The sequence below is a fragment of the Sitophilus oryzae genome, unplaced genomic scaffold (genome assembly GCF_002938485.1).
Source record: "Sitophilus oryzae breed Bouriz unplaced genomic scaffold, Soryzae_2.0 scaffold_1318_pilon_pilon, whole genome shotgun sequence".
Taxonomy (NCBI): domain Eukaryota; kingdom Metazoa; phylum Arthropoda; class Insecta; order Coleoptera; family Curculionidae; genus Sitophilus; species Sitophilus oryzae.
This window is the reverse complement of record NW_022145969.1, coordinates 909,878-929,630: the sequence shown is the minus strand read 5'-3', so window position 1 is coordinate 929,630 and position 19,753 is coordinate 909,878. Positions and strand designations below refer to the sequence as shown.

At 31.6% G+C, this 19,753-nt stretch overlaps 1 protein-coding gene across 1 annotated transcript in view; it reads right to left on the bottom strand.

Annotated features, from left to right (window-relative positions):
- The window catches only part of LOC115875006 (atrial natriuretic peptide-converting enzyme-like), a 44,245-nt gene that overhangs the window by 4,462 nt on the left and 20,030 nt on the right, over nucleotides 1-19,753 (bottom strand). The window contains exons 8-14 of the mRNA XM_030890318.1: nucleotides 17,128-17,343; nucleotides 16,583-16,724; nucleotides 14,978-15,156; nucleotides 11,831-12,020; nucleotides 11,620-11,773; nucleotides 10,559-10,775; nucleotides 6,331-6,479 (exon numbers count right to left, since the gene is read on the bottom strand). Of these exons, the coding sequence (XP_030746178.1) occupies nucleotides 6,331-6,479; nucleotides 10,559-10,775; nucleotides 11,620-11,773; nucleotides 11,831-12,020; nucleotides 14,978-15,156; nucleotides 16,583-16,724; nucleotides 17,128-17,343 (1,247 nt within the window). The remainder of the gene's footprint in view (nucleotides 1-6,330; nucleotides 6,480-10,558; nucleotides 10,776-11,619; nucleotides 11,774-11,830; nucleotides 12,021-14,977; nucleotides 15,157-16,582; nucleotides 16,725-17,127; nucleotides 17,344-19,753) is intronic.

Below are 19,753 nucleotides of genomic sequence, written 5' to 3'. Positions count from 1 at the left end.
ATTTAATGAAGCTGGTACCGCTTAGCGACCTCTAACCGTCCTGCCAAGCATTTCCCAAACGTCGAACATGATGAGCAGTTCATAGTTCACAATAATCACCATAGCCGTCTTGTCATATTGAAAAATAACTTCAAAAATAAATGATAATTATCATTTATTTTCATGAATTAATAATTTTATCAATTATAATTGAAAAAATTGCAAATTGTTGGTGGCAAATTCATTTCGCTCTTAAAAATTAACCAAGGCATGTATTGACCTGATCCATAAAACCAAATGCTTTAGAATTTTTTTTAGAATTTAGAATGAGTGGGAGGGGGGTTAATCACTTCGACCTTACAGATCCATTGTGTCCCCCTTTCTTGAATCATAACTCATCATACAGTCCCAGGGGTTTGACAAAAGCCAGTATCTGGGACGGTTTTATAGAGGGTAGTTCTCCATCTCCAATATCAGTCGTACCAAAATTCATGGCACGAATGGTTGTCATCTCGGCGCACTCAGTGATGAGGTGTACTGGTGTTTCCCCATCTTCCCCACAGAATCTGCATTCGCCGTTTCTTCTTAGTTTCAATCTACTGAGGTGTTCGTTGAGGAGACAGTGTCCTGTTAAAAACCCCGTGACAATCCGAAGATTGTTCTTACTCAGACCCAGGAAGATCTGTGATTTTTCTTCATCATAAGCCCTCAGAAACTTCTTCGAGTGTCTTAGACCATTGGAAAATTTCCATTCCAGGTTGCGGATGGAATCTTCCAAGTTCTTGAGTTCCGCCTTGAGTTGGTTACCACTTGGAAAGCAGAACGGTTCTGGTTCAGTTAGTGGAGTGTTCGCTGCTTTCCTAGCTAGATTATTTGCTTTTTCATTGCCTTCTATCCCTTGGTGAGCAGGCACCAGTGTAGGAGGACTTTGTTTTCTTTGCCTAATTTATTCAGCTTCTCTATGCATTCTTTGACCAATTTCAAATCGATTGATACTGAGTTGATCGCCTTTAACGCTGCTTGACTATCAGATAAGATGGCTATTTCTTGTTTCCGATAGTTCCTATCTAAGATAAGTTGTACGCATCTCTCGATAGCGTAGATTTCTGCCTGTAGGATACTAGGGTAAGTGCCCATTGGTTCGGAGTAATTAGCTCTCGGCGCAAACACTCCGATCCCTGTTCCCGTATTGGTTTTGGAAGCATCAGTATACCAAGTTATGGTATGGTCTTTTAACTGCTGGGCAAGCGTTTCGCTCTTCCAATCCTTTCTTAATGCTCAATACTACATTGACATGTTTGTCAAAGTTGTACGTTCTTGGCATATCGTCCACTGGGAGTTGCAGGAGTGGTATTTCCTTTTTGAGGGTGTTCCAAGCCCCTGATCTGACAATTCTCCCAGTACTAATTCCGTTAGTGAACCAAATGCTTAGAAGACATGGTTCTGGCCGTAAATTGATATTTTAGGAAAATTTACACACGAAATTATTGCACAGGGTGTTTTAAAGTTAAGGTAAAAAAAAACGACCCTCGATTAACCCTGTATAATATGCCAAATACTAAAGTTTATAAAAAAACTGAGTTTACGAATTAAAGTTGATATTTTTATATACAGCTTGCTAAAAAATTCATGAAAATAACAACAAAAATATAACACTTCAAATTTGACCAAAAATTTCTCTGAGTGTCTACAACCCAATGTTTAGATTCTATAATATAAAAGACAACCCTCGTACCATTTAAAATTAACAGAAAAAACCTTAATACTATAAATATCATTAAAAAAGTGATCATTAATAAGATATCGTGAAATTAAGAAGGAAAATATTCGGTTGAAATTACGCCAGAATTACCTTATTATCATCTTTTATTCCGTATTTTTAACGATATCATTAGCATTTTATAACACTACAAAACACTTCATTGTCCCACTTAGTTTGGCTTTTGGTAAAAAAGAAATTTCACCTTCAAAAATTCTTTTCATCGCTTTGTAAGCCTTTAATGCTGCTTTCGCTATCATTTCTCCGAAGAATAAAATATTGTTCTGTTAACTAATATATTTTCATTGCGAAAGAGTATTTTTATCAGTTTCTTAATTAAATTAGTGTATTTTATTGTTATCGTCGTGGAAAATCTAATAAATACTTCGCCGTATTTAAAATATGATATAAAACATATCATATAATTAAATAATTATGGTATTAAACCTCGAAATAATTTTAAATTTGCTTTTTTGTCAGCTTTATTTGACATGTGATTTGTTTTTTATTGCATTGACCGACCGTCTGTATTTATTTCCTGTGGTTTATGATGTTTTTCATTCGAATACTTGTAAAAAAAGAGCGGGAATTACACCGTTTTTTAATAAAGCAAAATAACGAGTGATTTTTAATTTACCCATCGCCCGTTTAAATCCGCTGTGGCGTTATTAGGCACAATTCAGCGTCTGTTCATCTGTTTACTGTACTGCTTTGTACGGTTACTCGTCATTTTGTTATCTTTTTTAATGTGTTTTCGAACAAAAACAATAAAGCCTCTATGTAATTGTAATTTCTATTGTCTTTATCGGCTTTTTTTTTGGTTTCGATCAATGATTTATCCAATAAATACTTCCCGAGTTCGAGGCATTTCTACTAGAATCTATCGTAAAATCGGCAACAATGGACACGTGCAGCATTGTTTGTGCACTGGATCCTAGTTAAGCTTGTTTATTTTAAGAAACCGAGCGTAATGAGTTGTTTAGGTGACTAGCAATAAAGTTTTAAAGGACGCAGAGGCACAATCTGGCATTATTGCTCTGTGCGAATTCAATTTCCTTTTATTATTAGCGATATAAACTTAACAATATAGCGAGTACATTTAAATTAAGCACCTGAAATCAAACGTTTATTTGGACGTTTTATTTTTGTCAAATTTATCATAACTAACAAGTATATGATTCACCTTTTTATATTTTTTTCTGTAAATAAAAAACTAATACAGGGTGGTAGACATCGATAAAATAAACATGTTTTCCTTTTACCGTTTTTCAAATAAGTCCAAAATAACCGAGTTATTTTACTTTGAAAATAAAAAAAAATTTTTTTTGGTTATATTTTGACAACCACTGTATTATTTTCGTTTTCTTTCTTGTAAAATCTACGATCTATGTTGCCATACTATCAAGAAATTGTTTTTAAATTAAAAATTAAAAAAAATTCCAAAAAATTAAAATTTTGAAAAAAATATTTTTTTTTGCTAAAAAACCTTATCGACAAATATATTTGCAGTTATTAAGACTCACCTTGTATAATGAAGACTTTCAAACGTTGTTAAAATTCAGGAATTATCGATTTTATATCGAAGCCTGGCATTAAGTGACCACTAACCTCAAGTGACAGCATGTCATGAATTTATCCTTCATAACAAATTAAACGACATGGCAAGGTTAAGTTCCCAATACTTCGCTTTTTTTTCAAAAGAAAAAAGGTCAATTTTTAAACACCCGAATGATTCTAAAAATATATCGACTTTACAATTAGAGATGAACGAAAATTATCGACAATTAGTAGCTTTTAAAAAGACGCGACTTCGGGGAAAAAGCGAAAACATTTAGCAATACTCTCTCAGCTCCCTGCATTTTTCAAATAAAATAGCAATTTCATTTTATAATGGATATAACGGAAGCTATTTTTGTTCCGATAAGTTGAGGCTACTGAAATAGATTTTCCACGGTTAAATTTAGAACGAAGCAAATTATCTCTTGCGTATATAATTTGCTATAATGGAGTAATTAAATTTATTTGAGATTGTTTGGAATTTTTCCCTTAGAGAGGATGATTTACAGATGCTATAAATTTCCGCTATAGTTTTTTTTATCGTAATTTTTATTTGTCTTGTACTAAGATCGATTGTAGTACCCATTAGTGATGGGCATTACGATTCTTTTTAGTGAATCGAATCACACGATTCAGTTTCTCATATTGAATCGACTCCTACGATTCGTTCATATGAACGAACCACATGCACAATTTACGTTTCATGAAAACAAGATCGTAACTGGCACTACCGGCAATAATTTGGTAGGACAATTACTTAAGGGACCAGAAAGAGAAATATACAGTTCTTTCATTTGTTTTTCAACGCTTTATGAGACTGGCGTAATTGGATTTATTATTTTACCAATAATATTAAATTATCAATCCAATTTATATATACTATTTATTTTATTAAAGACTTCTTAATACATATTTAATATTTTTAGAGCCATATTTTAATTCCGATTTAATAATTATAATAAATAGTATACAGAGTTGTTCACCACATACGACACGAAGTATTGTAGCTAAACGACTAGATTTTTACAAATTTTAAGTTATGGATTCGTTGAAGGACTATTAGAGCTACAATTTAAAAATATTTTTACAAAATACAGAGTGTCGCAAATAAATAAAAAATATCAAAGTTGTATTTTTTTAAATGGAACACCCTATATATTATTACATTTTTAGTTTCTACGCTTAAAATAAAGGTAAATTTGATTAAGGTTTATTACACTTAAACCTTACCGTTTTTGAAATATTTTCAATTTTGTGAAATTGCAGTATAAATTTTAAGGCTTCATTTCTCCGAGGTGTAAAGTTTTATTACTAAATATTTACTGAAGTTTATTTGTTGATCAGTTATTGTGTTGCAATAATAAAAACTTTACTACCTTATACAAGTGTCTAAATAATTTTAAATAATTACTAGCTTTAAACGGCATAATTTGTTTAATTTAAATGGAACACCCTGTATATTTTATGAGAATCAGATGCACAATTTAATTGTCTATCAAATTGTATTATACCATTTTTTACCTATCTCTTCAAGTTTCCGTAGAAAATGTATTTCCTTGTAATTTAGAACCCATTTATCAATATGCCCATGGATTACTGACATTTTAGATTATTTTTAAAGATGTACCAAATTTTTAAAGAGTACAGATACTAATATTGTCGATATATTTCGTTTACTTCATTAAAAAAAACTGTTTAAATATTTGTTAAAGAGGACCAATTAATATGATTCCAGTATTCAAACTACATTAATTGACTGTTTACGTTGATTAATAATAATTGCTCCAAATACTAAAAAGCTGAATTATGTATGTGTATTAGACAGTGTGTTAAAAAGTAACACCTTAAAAATGATATTTAATTTTTCGACAAATGCTTATTTATAACAGCAGAGACGTTCATTTCATAACTTATTGATATATTGATTTCTGATTCAAATCCACATTTATTTAGAATAATTTATTAACGAACACAATTAAGTATGTAGTTAATTATATTTGGACGGAAATACTGGTGGAATATTTAATTAATGGTATACTCTTTTATAAAGATTTAAATAGTTTTCTTTTTGCATACAAATGGGCTAGTAATATTATCGTTTTACTAAAAACGATAGTATTACTAGCCTGTACATTTTGTACATTTGTTGTTTTAAAAACAATCTAAAATATCAATATTCCATGGGTATATTTATAAATGAGGTCTAAATTATAAGAAAATGCATTTTCTACGAAAACTTGAAGGAATAGGTAAGAAGTGGTATAATGCAATTTGATAGAGAATTAAATTGTGCATCTGATTCTCATAAAATATACAGGGTGTTCTATTTAAATTAAATAAGTTATTGCCGTTTAAAGCTAGTAATTATTTAAAATAAATTTTTAGACACTCTGCATAAGGTAGTATAATTTTTATTATTGCACAATAATATAACAACTGAATAACACAATAACTGATCAATAAATAAACTTCAGTAAATATTTAGTATTAAAAACTTTGATATCCTCGGAGAAATGTAAAATTTATACTGCAATTTCATAAAAGGAAGAATTAAATATTTCCAAAAACATTGGGTTTAGAACACTGCTAATCAAATTGCAACGGCTAATCATCAGAAAACTAAAAATATACAGGGTGTTCCGTTTAAATACAACTTTGATATTTATTATTGAGACACTCAGCAATGTAAAAATATTTTTAAATAGCAACTCTATCAGCCAAAAAATCATCGTTGTACAATACTCCGTGTCGGCTGTAATGAGCAACTCTTCGCATGATCGAAAAAAAATGGCGTCCAGTTAGCTTGAAGATGAACATCGATGACATTCCCCATATAATTTTACATATAAAATGACAGCTGACCCGTTTTTTTTATCACATTGAGCAGAGGCCGCTTTGGAATTGCATAAAACACTATTTCGTCTTTTAGTCTATTATCGAGGATATGAAAATATTTGCGCTTATTTAAGACTCATCCTGTATAGAGGTAGTTCGCAAATACGTGTATGGTACTTAAGGATATAATAATTATTTACCTGACATGCATCTTTGCCACCTTCTTTGTATCCAGCGCATATCATTCCATCTGTGACGTTTAGGTCACGATGCTCTAGCCAAGAGTTGCACAATTCTCTGCTTAAAACCGGAACTTCGACTTCATTGATTTCCGGTTCGTATTCTGATGCTGAAAAGTGCACAAATTAAATGCTCTTTATCCCGAATATGAGAAAACAAATATACATGTAGATTCAAAAGTTTTCTTATCACCTTATTAAGTCCCAGGGCATGTCTCACATTTCTTTGCAGGGCTGGCATTGTTATTGCATAGTAGGGTTTCGCCACATTTTTTACTACGACTATGCGATGATTTAAAATGATAAACATTGACAAACAAGCCCACAGAAAATTGTTTTACACAATATACAATTATTAGGTAATCCAAAAGATAAAACACCTCCACTGGAAAGGTCGGGTATTTATGAAATTTCTTGTAAAGATTGTAATCAGAAATATGTTGGGCAAACTAGAAGATCAATATTAACTAGATTTAAAGAACATTTAGCTCAGATAAGATATGGTAGACCGGATAAATCTTGCATTGCCGAACATATTGTTGATAAAGAACATTGTATAGATCTTCATAATTTAAAATTAATTAAACAAGTCTCAAATTACAGGCAATTAGATGCATATGAAAGCATCAGAATTAATAAATGTAAAGATAGTATGAACAGAGACAACGGTCCAATTCCTTCAAGTTCTTTGTTCCTACTACTCTAGTGGCGGAAATCTAACTTTGTTACACGCTCGTTGGCTCTGACTCGGTTGGCTAGATTTTGCCACGCCCACTCGGGGCCCACTGAGCGAGTATATAAACGCTCAACTTGTAGATTGTACTTTAGTTTATAATCATCTGCTGATGATGCTAACATGGTTAGCGAAACGCGCGTCCAGTGTAAAAGTAAAAGTGTTTTGGTGTATTGTGGTGATTTAGTGTTTTTATTTTGCTTTAACTTATATTAATATAAGATTTGTTTAAGTTTTTAAGCAAATTCCGAAAAGAAATATTCCCCGCCTTTAAAATATAAACATTTCCTTTTAAAAGTTGAGTACGAATGGCATTAAAAATATTTCCATCGCCGTCTTTTTATTTGATTTGGCGAGGCTGCTCCTTTTTCAGATTTAATTGGTTCCATCAAGTTAATAAAAGTTTGCGCGAAGTTTTTTTTACCTCTCCAACGAGTTTGGACAAGTTACTTTCGTTTTAATAGCGACGATTTGATAAGTAACAGATTTTTTAATTGTTTTTGAAAAGTTAATCGAGAATTCGAAAGGGAAAATGGCCGTGGGCGAAGCGTAAAGTTGCGGGTGCGAAAAATGAAATTCTGTCGAGCTTTTTCGAATACCGTCGATATATTTAAACGGCGTTAAAGCGAAGTTAAACAATTGCAAAAATTTTCAAGCGTTTTTTCGGTCAAATACTTTAAAAATCTGATATTCATGTCGATGTTACTACGTAAAATAACTTTGAGAAACACCTCACTGTAGTATTCAGTAATAAAAAGAATTGGAAGGAAGAAACGTTTGCTCAGCATGTAAAAGACCATACCATAACGTGGTATACTGATGCTTCAAAAACCAAAGCAGAGACAGGGATAGAAGTATTTGGGTATCAGGCAGAAATTTACTCTATCGAAAGATGGGTACAATTTATCTTAGATAAGGAACTATCGAAAACAGGAAATAACCGTCTTATCCGATAGTCAAGCAGCACAAAACGCGATCAACTCAGTAACTATCAATTCGAAGTTGGTTAAAGATTGCCTAGAGAAGCTCAATAAATTAGGCAAAGAAAATAAAGTCCTCCTACTCTGGGTGCCTGCTCACCAAGGGATAGAAGGCAATGAAAAAGCAAATGTTCTAGCTAGAAAAGGAGCGAACACTCCACTAACTGAACCAGAACCGTTCTGTTTTCCAAGCTGGAACCAACTGAAAGCGGAATTGAAGAATCTGGAAGACCATCCGTATCATGGAATGGGTGTCCTCCAACGGTCTAAGGTCTAGGACACTCGAAAAAGTTCCTCAGAACTTACGATCGAGAAAAATCAAAGGCTTTCCTTTGTTTAAGTAAAAACAATCTTCGGATTGTCACGGGCTTTATATGAAAAAAAATTCTAGACGAAAGTACAACTTTAACGCCTTTTCAGAAGGCTAATACAACTTTTTTATTAAATTATCTGGGGAACTTGATATTTGACAATTTCAAAATTTACATGGGATTTTCTATGTCCAGTGTTCCGATGCACCACATAAGTAAAAATAAAATAGGGCCTATTTTTACCACAAAGGTGATTTATTAAAGTAAGCATTTTCTCGATTTTTATAGAACCTTTTTGCTTGTAAACTATACTGATTCACATTTAGCACGGGCCAGCAAATACAAAAGAACAATTTAATATTGAAGGCAAAATAAACAAAAGACAGGCTTGCCAGGCAAAGTTGACCTATATTTGAATGTAAAGATCGAAGTCCCGAGTCAATTAAGTTTATACGGAAGCTACAAAACAATAAATAAAACAGAAAAGCGAAATGTTAATGAACTGTTCTAGTTTGATATGGTTTCAGCCCTTTAAGAGTTTTTAATATAAACATTATGTATAGTCTATAAAATGAATAACTTTGAATTTTGACCGTTATTTTTTACCAACATGGCAAATATAAAATCCCTCTGTCAAAAAAGTTACTGAAATTCTTTAAATTGAGTGCCTGAACGGATCAGATAGGTAACTCTTTTTACTTTCGTGGAATAGAAAAGGAAAATAATAAAACAAGTGACAGTTCTTCCTCTTCTTGCAAAAATCATAAGTTTGGTTTATGTCACGTGGTACACCCTGTATATTAAAACTGTATACGTGCCAGTTACATTTCGTAAATTATTTTCTAAAAAGCTTAGGCACTTATAACATGCTTCGGTCCCTTTAAACGCTATAAAAACCGTAACATTATGTTTCAGATATATCGATAAAAATGTTAAGATGTTCGAACATTTATTACGTCAAAAGATGAATTGCCATTTTTGTTTTACGTTTTCGTTGGTTTTAAAGAGTTTTATGGTTTTCGAGTTTTTATTCTAGACTTTTTAAAAAAGATAGGGACTGGGGATTGTAACCTAAGGATCAGAAAAGGACCACAGTAGATCTGAAAGGATCCCCAGGTCCACCTCAGAAATTAGAGATGAGCAAAACTGCGATTTTCCAATCATAGTTAATTAACAGTTTATAAAATGCTACTGTAACTTCTGCGATTGCAATTTGATATTTTTAAATTGGTACGCTAAACTGGGAAGCTCAATCCCAAAATTTTTTGAAAAAGCAGAAATAAACCAAGTCATTTTTTAAACCAAATCCAAAACTGTTGGTGTTCGATGCCATATACTAAGTGTTTTTTTATTATGATTACTTAAAATTTTCATCAATTACCGAAAAATCAAACCAAATATTCAACAGTTTCCTTTTTAAACGTTTTTGGTTGAATAGACTGAATAAATTTAAAGGAAAAAAAACACATAAAATATTCATCTTCAGATGTTTCTTTTTAAACATTTTCTTTATATGTAACTCAAAGAAGCCAGTGCAATCATTTAAAGTCTAAACTTTTCGTTTAGATAAATAGGACATTTATGTTTGTTCTAAGTAATGATTGTAAGGATGTATTTAAATTAACACCTTGTGATCTAGCTGTTAGTATAATTCAAAAAAAATTATATTATATTATGGATTGTTATAAAAATGTTTATAATATAATATACATATAACAAATAAAGAAAGACATTTCATTAATATCTAATAAAGGATAAAAATAGACAATTTTTATAATTTGTGAATTCAAAACTGTCCTTGGAATGAATTATTTTACCTGAATCATTACCTGGGAGCAACTGTAACTACTCAAATTAATCATAATAAGCAAAATTTTAAACTTCTAAATCTATAATTATATTATAAATCTAAAACTATTAATCAAAATTTAATTAAAATTCATACATAATATATATTATGCGGTATATAACATATATAAGCCTATTTTCCAGATTAGAATGTGGATTTGCGATCTAGTCCTGAGCCAAATGTCATTGAGGTGCAGGGCCGAAAATCGCAATCGCCGCTCTTCGTTAGCCCTCCCGATGCCGCGCCGCCGGTGCCAACGAAAATCGCAATCGCAATGCTGGGATGAGCTGCGATTTTCGTTCAGCTCCTCGTTCGCCTGCCCACTGCCGTGTTGATGACGCGCCGCCGCCAGCCGGTGCGTACGAGAATCGCAATATTGCGATTTTCGTTCCCAGCTCATCGTTCGGCTTCTCAGTGCCGCGTCGATGCACCGCCGGTGCAAACGAAAATCGCAATGCTGTGATTTTCGTTCGCAGCTCTTCGTTCGCGTGCCCACTGCGATTGCAAATTGCAACTGGTGTAATATTGGTTGCCTAAAAATCCAAAATCGGCAGATATATGTTTCAATCGCTAGTCGCAGTTTGTTATGGAAAGGAATCACAGGTTGCGATTGCGAATTTACAATCGCTGCGATTAAATCGCAGTTTGCGATTTTCTGCTCATCTCTATCAGAAATATATGATAAATGTCGCTAAATTTTCGAATACAAAATAAGTAAATGAGCCTAAAGAATCAGACCTTTTGATGTCATGTCTAGAAAAATAAAACGAAAAATAATTTGTACGAGTTTTTTTCAAAAAAGTATTTTTTAAACTAATGATTTTTTCTTTATATAATCCTTATTGGAAAAATACTTTTTTCGGTCGGTTCAGTCTAATTCCCGACCATTTTCCAAATTAAAACAGACAAATCGAAAAATGAAAAACATCTTTATAACATCTCAAACATTTTACTGTAATACGTAAGCCTCTGTTTTATTTATTTTTCTCTCGGCCGAATAATGGAGTGGTAAAAAATACCGAAACAATTTAAATCCAAGACAGCATCCGGTTATGTACATTCAATTGAGACTGGCTATAAAACATGGATGTATTATTTGGAGTTAGCAACTGAATAACAATGAGGGAAAACTGTTTAAAGATGCAGGACCGAACGCTACAACGAAAACTATAAGACCCAACTACTCATCATTGGTTTCTGCATTGGCAAATAATGAAGAAACAAAGCTTTCTTCCTTTGTGAGTATTTTATATTTTTGTTATCTCGAGTTTACTTTTAATTTAATATTATATACTCTATAATCTGTCTGATCCAAGAAAATATTATTCAGACAAATTAAAATACTCCTACTCTATGTAATAAAAGGGATTAAGTTACTTGAAATAGAGCAACATCATTGTCGTGGGCTATTCCTAAGTTGTACATTGGGTGAGGAACAACCCTCTTAACCTTCATTTTTTGACCGTAGAACGCATGCGCGTATCTTCTTGTTATGCCAACTTGAATCGTCCATCCCGTTACATCACTGTGACTGGAAAAAGAATCTAGATGTTTCTTTTTTGTTGTTTAAAAATCGAAAAAATCTTACTTTCCAACGCAGTGGGAGGCAGTGAGAACCCACTGATCCGAGATGAGCACACCAGCACAGTAAAACACTTCTTCGGGGCCTCCCAAAAGGGCTGCCAAGAAGGGCCACTCCCCAGGCTTAGATCTGACACCACCAACAATCCTAGGAGTTCGTTTTCGTTCTGCATAACTTTTGCGAGCCTTGCCACAAACTTAAAAATAGTCAGAAAAAGTCACAGTATTTTATCAACATATTTCAACTTAATTGAAAGTCATATTACGAAGCACTTTCAGTCAAGTTAGGTGTCTACTTTCTACTTTTTTGAGAATCTCAGATCATTACTTTCAAACTACACCCTCTATAATGTAAATACGTTAGTCTTTTGGCTTGTCTTTAAATTTAAAGCGATTTAAACTAAAATTGGGGCATTCTGAGATTAGAGCTATTAAAATTAAATGTGTCTTTAAGTTTCAAAAGTTGGACTGAATAATATATTCAAAACGTCAGTCAAGAGTAACTTTTTAAATTGGTGTGGAAGGAGTCCAGAACTTTTGAATTAAAGTTTATTCCATAACGTCGAGGATTCGTCATATTTAAGACCATCCTCCGAGATGATATACTTGAAAGAATAAATTAGTAGTGTTACTTCTGAAAAGTTGGTCTTTAGTGATGACTGAAATTAAATATTTTTAAGTTTTTTTTCTATCTAAGATCTGCTATTGCTTTATACAGGACGAGTCATAAATAAGTGCAAATATTTTCAGGGCTGGTAGATCCCGATAAAAGAAACATATTTTCTATTTACCGTTTTTGAAATAAGTCCAAAATATCCGAATTATATATCGTGGGCGTACAGCGAAAATCCACTAAGTCACATTTTTGGTTGAACTGGATTAAACACACCACTATGTCCAGTTTTTCACGGTCTTTAACATGAAAAACCCATTAAGTCCAATTTCGGCATCCTTATAATATAAGGAATTATAGGAATATAAAATTATAGGAATGCCGAAATTGGACTTAATGGGTTTTTCATGTTAAAGACCGTGAAAAACTGGACATAGTGGTGTGTTTAATCCAATTCAACCAAAAATGTGACTTAGTGGATTTTCGCTGTACGCCCACGATATTATGTATAAAAAAATGATTTTTGGTTAAATTTTGAGAACCACTGGAGCTTCTCTTGGTTTTTTTTCTTGTAAATTTCATCTACTAGATGTTGCCATATTATCAAGAAATTTAGTTTTTTAACCAAAACTAAAAAAAAATCCATTTTTTTTCAAAAATTCCAAATATTCAAGTTTTTTTTTTTCGCGAAAAAAAACTCATAATCGTGTTTCTGGCTTCGAAATATACTACCCCCAAAAATATTTTGTTGGTATGAAGACTCACCCTGTACGATGATTTGTAGCTAAATTATTTGACTTTTTAATATCTCTTTCTAAATTAAAAATGAAAGTTCCCATCTGTCAATTATACGAGGGAAGAAAAAACGTCATTTTGATGAAAGTTTGAAACACACTGTGGAATATGTTAAAAAAGCAAGGAATTTGAAAATCATTTTATCATCTAGGTGCATTGTTTCTCGTTAGTTTATTTTCCGAGAAAAGATGTACCTAGATATTAAAAAGAATTTTTAAACTCCTTGCTGTTCCACAGGGTGTTTCATTGGAACTTTTATTTTTAACTAGCGTGTACCAGCGACTTCGTTCGCGTCGAATTAATCATTTGTAATGGTGGTGATAAAGTAAAGCAAGAATTTCCATTAACATACAAACTGGATAAAATTTTCTCACATTTATGCCAGCATGAGAAAAAACAATATGGCGATATTATTATATAACTTGGTAATATTTGAGGGGTAGTTTAAGCAGAATCGTGGTTAAGAAATTACCCAACTTTTTGGAACACCCTGTATTATTTTTTTAAAAATTTCAAAATATGTAAAATAACCAAATAAATTATGCTTGTCCAAGCGTTTTCCCGAAGACTAACCGTTTTTTAAATAACAAATATTGTAATATTTGAGGGGGTTTTCACCCTCTTGGAATTTGAGATTCGAGAAACCCCTCCTTATCGAACCTCTACACCCCACAGTCAATCCGTTTGCCAAAAATCAGCTTTAAACGTTAAACAGTTTAAGCAGAATCGTGATTACTCAATGGTCATATTTTATGAAACACCCTGTATAAATTTATAAAAAGTCTTAAAATATATAAAATATGTAAAACAAAATAAAATACACGTGTTTAAGAGTTTTCCCAAAAACCCACCGGTTTTTGAATAAAACATATTTTAATATTTGAGGGATAGTTTCACCCCCTTAGAATTCGAGTTTCGAAAAATCCCTTTTTATCGAACCTCTACACCCTAAAGTCAATTTGTTTTCCAAAAATCAGCTTTTTACGTCAAGCGCTTTAAGCAGGATCGTGATTAATCAATGACCAGATTTTTCGAAACAACCTGTATATATTTTTAAGAATCTTAAAATATTTAAAAAAACAAAATAAAATATATGTGTTTTTTCGGAAACTTGACCGTCTTTTAAATCAAAAATATTGTAATATTTGAGGGGTTGTCTCACCCTCTTGGAAATGGAATTTCGAAAAATCCCTTCTTATCGAACCTCTACACCCTAGAATCAACCTGTATGCCAAAATTGAGCTTCTTACGTTGAGTGGTTTGAGCAGGATCGTGATTAATCAGTATGTCAGTCACTTAAGGATTTTATATATTAGTATAGATTTAGAAAGAGCTACCAGAAGGTCAAATAATTTAGATACATATTGCTTGAAAAATCGTCAAAATCGGGACAAAATATATAAAACTTTAAAATACATCAAAATTTTAAGGCGCCCGTTTTTCGTGCCGGTGGGCGTATTATTCGCAATTAAAATTATCGTGACCTTGCCATATATCGACAATTTTTATTTATTCCCGCGAAATTGTATCAATTTAACAGATTTCAAGAAAAACGATTTATAATACGTAAATCGATAACGAGACATGAAGGCTTATATCATATTCCATCAGAAAATGCCTTAATAATGCGAAGTACATTTCGATATTCTAGTAAACATGGTCGCGATGCGTTTGAGTTTCACGTAATAGACGCCGAAAAATTCGAAATGAATAAATTGATACGAAATCGCATCTCTATGGACTTACTGTAGTCGGTACAAATTAAGTCTACTGTAGGATAGTTGGTGCCGTTACAAGATGCAAATTCCCTAATCAAATTGAACCTTCTGTGAGGCCTCTGTTCCCTAGTTGGGTATCGAGACTTCGCTACTTCGTTCGGTGATATCTTTTCACCATCTTTCACCACTCGGCTATAGTTCGTGTTGCTGAAAATAACATAATTGGCAATTAAATGCGATCAAATTTGTCAACAACTCACACAAACCCAGATATTTTCAATTAATACAATATACAAGGTGATTTGTGCATTACTTATACCAAACACATTAAAAACAGACTTTCTAATTGCCAAATAAACCAAAAGTGTCAATAATTTTGGATTCATTTTTCAACAAGTCATCCTGTATGTTGATATGTAATTAGATGTTGCTTTCTGGTATATCTTAGAATATAAAAAATGTTTTATATACTTTATATATACTTTATATTAGAATATATAAAGATGTCCAATTAGGTATATTTTCTTTTTCAAGTTTTTTTTTCAATACCTCACCCAATATTAAGATATTAAACGCATTCCTTTGAAGGATTATAATCCGTATAAAAGAGTTCATTTTGTTTCTTTTTTGTTATTTGTATGGAATCTTCTGCCTTCACTTTGAAGATATTGACTAGAATTTACCTTTGCTTTTACTGTTTTCTTGTTTAAATTCGTAATTATGTTTTTCTGTGGAGAAAGAGTTCAAGATACTTTATAATGTAATTTGAAAAAATACAATGACATGTGCGATATATTTGTAACATTTATATTAGATGCGTTATTCCTCCATGGCATAAGGTATTTGGACGCCACAAATAAATAGCGAGCACTTCGAAATGATTTATTTTAAATGGTTACCCATGATACCCCATTACCTTATACCGAAGAGACAATTTCCGGTGGCTGTAGCATACACAACGCGTGAACTCTATTCTCTACACTATTAGTGGACTATTATACGTGCATTTTAATGAATACAATGCTGTTTTATAAGATATCAGTCAATATATTTAATGCTTGAAAAAGGTTCATTTGAAAATTCGTAGGAATATTTGTTTGTATCGATAATTTACATTTAGATACCCTGTGGATCGATATTTATTTACTGTATTTGAAAAAAACTAACTTTACGTAAGTCAAAGTTAAAAATATATACATGCATATACCTTTTTATGAAAATATATAAAATTAAATTATGTATGTCTTAAAATTTAAAGTATTTTTTTTTGTGGAAACTAAAAAAATAATATAGCAATTAAGTCTGCTCAAATATTTATTATTTGTCAATTGCTAAAGGGTCTGTACCCGTTTGCTAATCCATTAGAACTGGACTTAAAAGCCTTGGGCCTTCGTTATTAGCAGCAAGGCTTTCAAAACCACAGCCTAATAGTTGTTAATTAACCCTATAGAATAATTTAATACTTTACATCACTATTTGCTTGGTTGAAAATTGGTGGCAACAATTAAAGTAATGTTTATATATTTATTATGTAGATCTTTTACCATTCTTGTTTATATAAAATATACAGCGTCTTCTTAGGAGAGGCGTATCGTATATTTTCGTATTATGATAGAGAAGTTTTTTAACTTACGCATATCCTAGCAAGAAACATATGTTTTTGGAAAGATGTTCGTCCCATTGGGTGACGCAGGCCGCAATGAATTTTTCTTTATCTGGTCTGAAGACTTCCAGTGTCCCTCGTGCTTCATCTCCATTTCTTTCACTCAATCTCACTGGAAAAAAAAACTTTCTACCAAAAAAATGCCGCAGAGAGAACACATTTAACAGATTATTCCTTAGTTTTTGTATTAATAAAATTTAAAATAAAACCTCTTCGATGGTATGAAAACTGTATTGTGGAAAATGAATTCAGAACCGTTACATAAAAAATATTTTAATTTTAATCGATACTTACCTCGGGCAGAATTATAATTCTAGTGCGAAGAAAATTATAGAAAGCGGTTAAGATTTAATTTTAAATGGGACAAATACAGCAGAACTTAATATCAATTTATTAGAATTTTAATCGATAATTGTCAGTTCATTTATTTCCTTAAGATATTTTTCCTGTTATTCTGTTTATTAGAATTTACATTGTTAAGATGTAGAAATTTTTTTAGGTGTTATTGGACTTACGGCAGTTTCGTTCATCTTGACCCCAAGGGCAATCAACCTTTCCATCACACATGTGGTCCTGATTGATACACTGGTCATAACCGCAATGCACGGAGTCTGGGCTACATTTCTTGCAATAGGATTCGTCAGTTTGGTCTTTGCAATCGATGTGACCATCACATACCCAGTCTTGAGGTATACAACGTTTTTTGTCGCACTGGAATCCAGTAGGGCAAGCTGCATGGCAAGTCACACATCACGATATCTTATATTACCAGATTATTCTGATTAGACATTCTTGAAAAAGTCATTAAAAAGAATGAAAAGTGCATCAGATTTCTTGAAATTGTGTAAATATTTAAAATATTCGAATACAATTTTTTAACGTGAGGGGTTGTTGAGTTGACGCAAAAAAAGTAATTAAACGAATTTTTAATGGTGTCAACAGACAATAACCTTCGGCCATTATATGGTCCAATAAAACGGGGTCTTCTTTTTGTTTGATTTTATATTTTAAATTACTTGCCAGTAAGCGATATTGGACATGCTTCAAGAGCTTTGATATATCGGTTGGACTTGTTGACAGTTTTACTTAATATATTTGTTTCGGATTGCAACAAGAATTTATTAAAAAAAAAACAGTTTCAGTCTTTACAAATTTGTATTTTTAAATAGTACATTTACCTTTTCAAAAAGTAAACGTTTCTGTGACTATTTATTAACAGATTGATCATTAAAACTCAATACATTTTACGTAATTCCACATAAAAAACTGCAATTTGTAGCTGATTATAAATTGAAATATGTATAACAACTTAAATCCTCATTTAATTAATACGCGAACTGAACTGAACATTATGTTATAATTAACCAAAAAATAATTATTTTGGCTAATAGAAGATTTAGTTATTCAAAAACTTAGTAATTCCGTTTTAATTATTAATCATCGCATATATCGTGTTTTACGGTTTTTTAAAGCTCAGTCAAATAAAACTCACATTTTTATTTTGTTGTCTGGGAAGAGAAACAATATCTTATTAAAATAGACGTCAAGAAGAGAAATAACAGATCTTTTAGCTTGTTGGCGGTACATATAAATTTTCAGTAGAAAAGGAGTATTACGTTTATTCTAAATGCCGCGTAGAATATATATTATTTGGGTATATACAGGGTGTGTGCCTATTAGTGTGAGCAAGATCAATATTGTCGTTGTTGACAAAGATATTTTTTTTTTAATTGTTTGAATCTAAATCTGCACAGAAAAATTAAAAAAAAAACTTAAAACTTTTTCGTAACTTTTTTGACACATCCTGTATACAACAAAATATCTTTAGGATATATAGCTATGCGACATCTGTATCAAACTTTTTTTATATCTTCGACGACGATATTGAACTTCCTCGCACTATTGGGCTACCCTGTATATTCGGAGTTTTGAATTAAATATTATTTTTAGGACAAATCTTTTCTGTTCTGATAGGATATTAATAATAATATTCAATTTAATTAACAAACTAGGTCCAAAGATGGCTTTTAGGGCAAGTCCGAGTGGTATTGTGCGTTCCGAAATTATACAGAAGGGTCCATAATTAGCATTGCTTATGAACCAAACCGTTCCAGCCTCTTAATTGACATAATCGAAAATGATTCTTTAATTAAAAATAAAAAAATTGGGAGTTAATTAATAATTTACATAAATTGGGTTTGAAACAATAAGAAAATGTACAAAATAAAAAATATTATTTTTATCTCGCCTAGACGTGTTTTTTGAATGTAATTCTACGAAGTGTAAAAATACATTTGCCTGAAAGATAAGTTCCACGCGGAATCATTTTTATTTTCCATCGTTAATTTTATCTTTAAGTATAATTTTCCTTTCGCTAAATTCATAAACGAAATTTGAATACCACCAAGAGAAACATTTTAAGTGGTAGATTTTCATTTTAAGTCGGGCATTTGTGTATTAAATTAAGTTGTCTTGGGTTAATATTATATTAAGTGCTTTGAAAAACTCCTGACTTTCCCAAATTTAGTATACTAATATAATTTTGATGTTCATAACGAAAATTTAATTGTAAAAATGTCTATACCTCTCTGGCGGGTTTATCTCTTCAAAAAAGCCATATTAGTATTTCGTCATTTGTACTCTAGAAAATCTATAAAATAAATTAGTTATTTTTTGTAAACCAACTTATCAGCAGTGATTTACTAATAAACAAATTTGCCTAACGGACAAAAATGAACATAACATAAGTAAAAATTAAAAACAAATTAAAAAATAAGTATAGAGAAAGTTTTTTCTTTTTACTTTATTAAGTAATTGGTTAGGTTTAATTGATATAATGTAATTTTATCAGAACTTCAATGGTTTTTATAGATGTATCTGTTGAAAAAACTAAAGTGTTCTTGAATAGTTGTATTTAGGTATCTTAAATAGTTTTTTCCTTATTTCCTTGTGTTTTTATACGACGGGAAGAGCTATACTTCCTGGAACATTAAGCATTTTTTTGTGCATTAGGCAAACTTGTTTATTAGCAAATCACTGCTGACAAGTTAATGATTTGCTAAAACACAATTATTTTATTTTGTAGATTTTCTTAGAGTGCCAGGGGCGAAATACTCAAGAACTTTGTTGAAGAGAAAATTT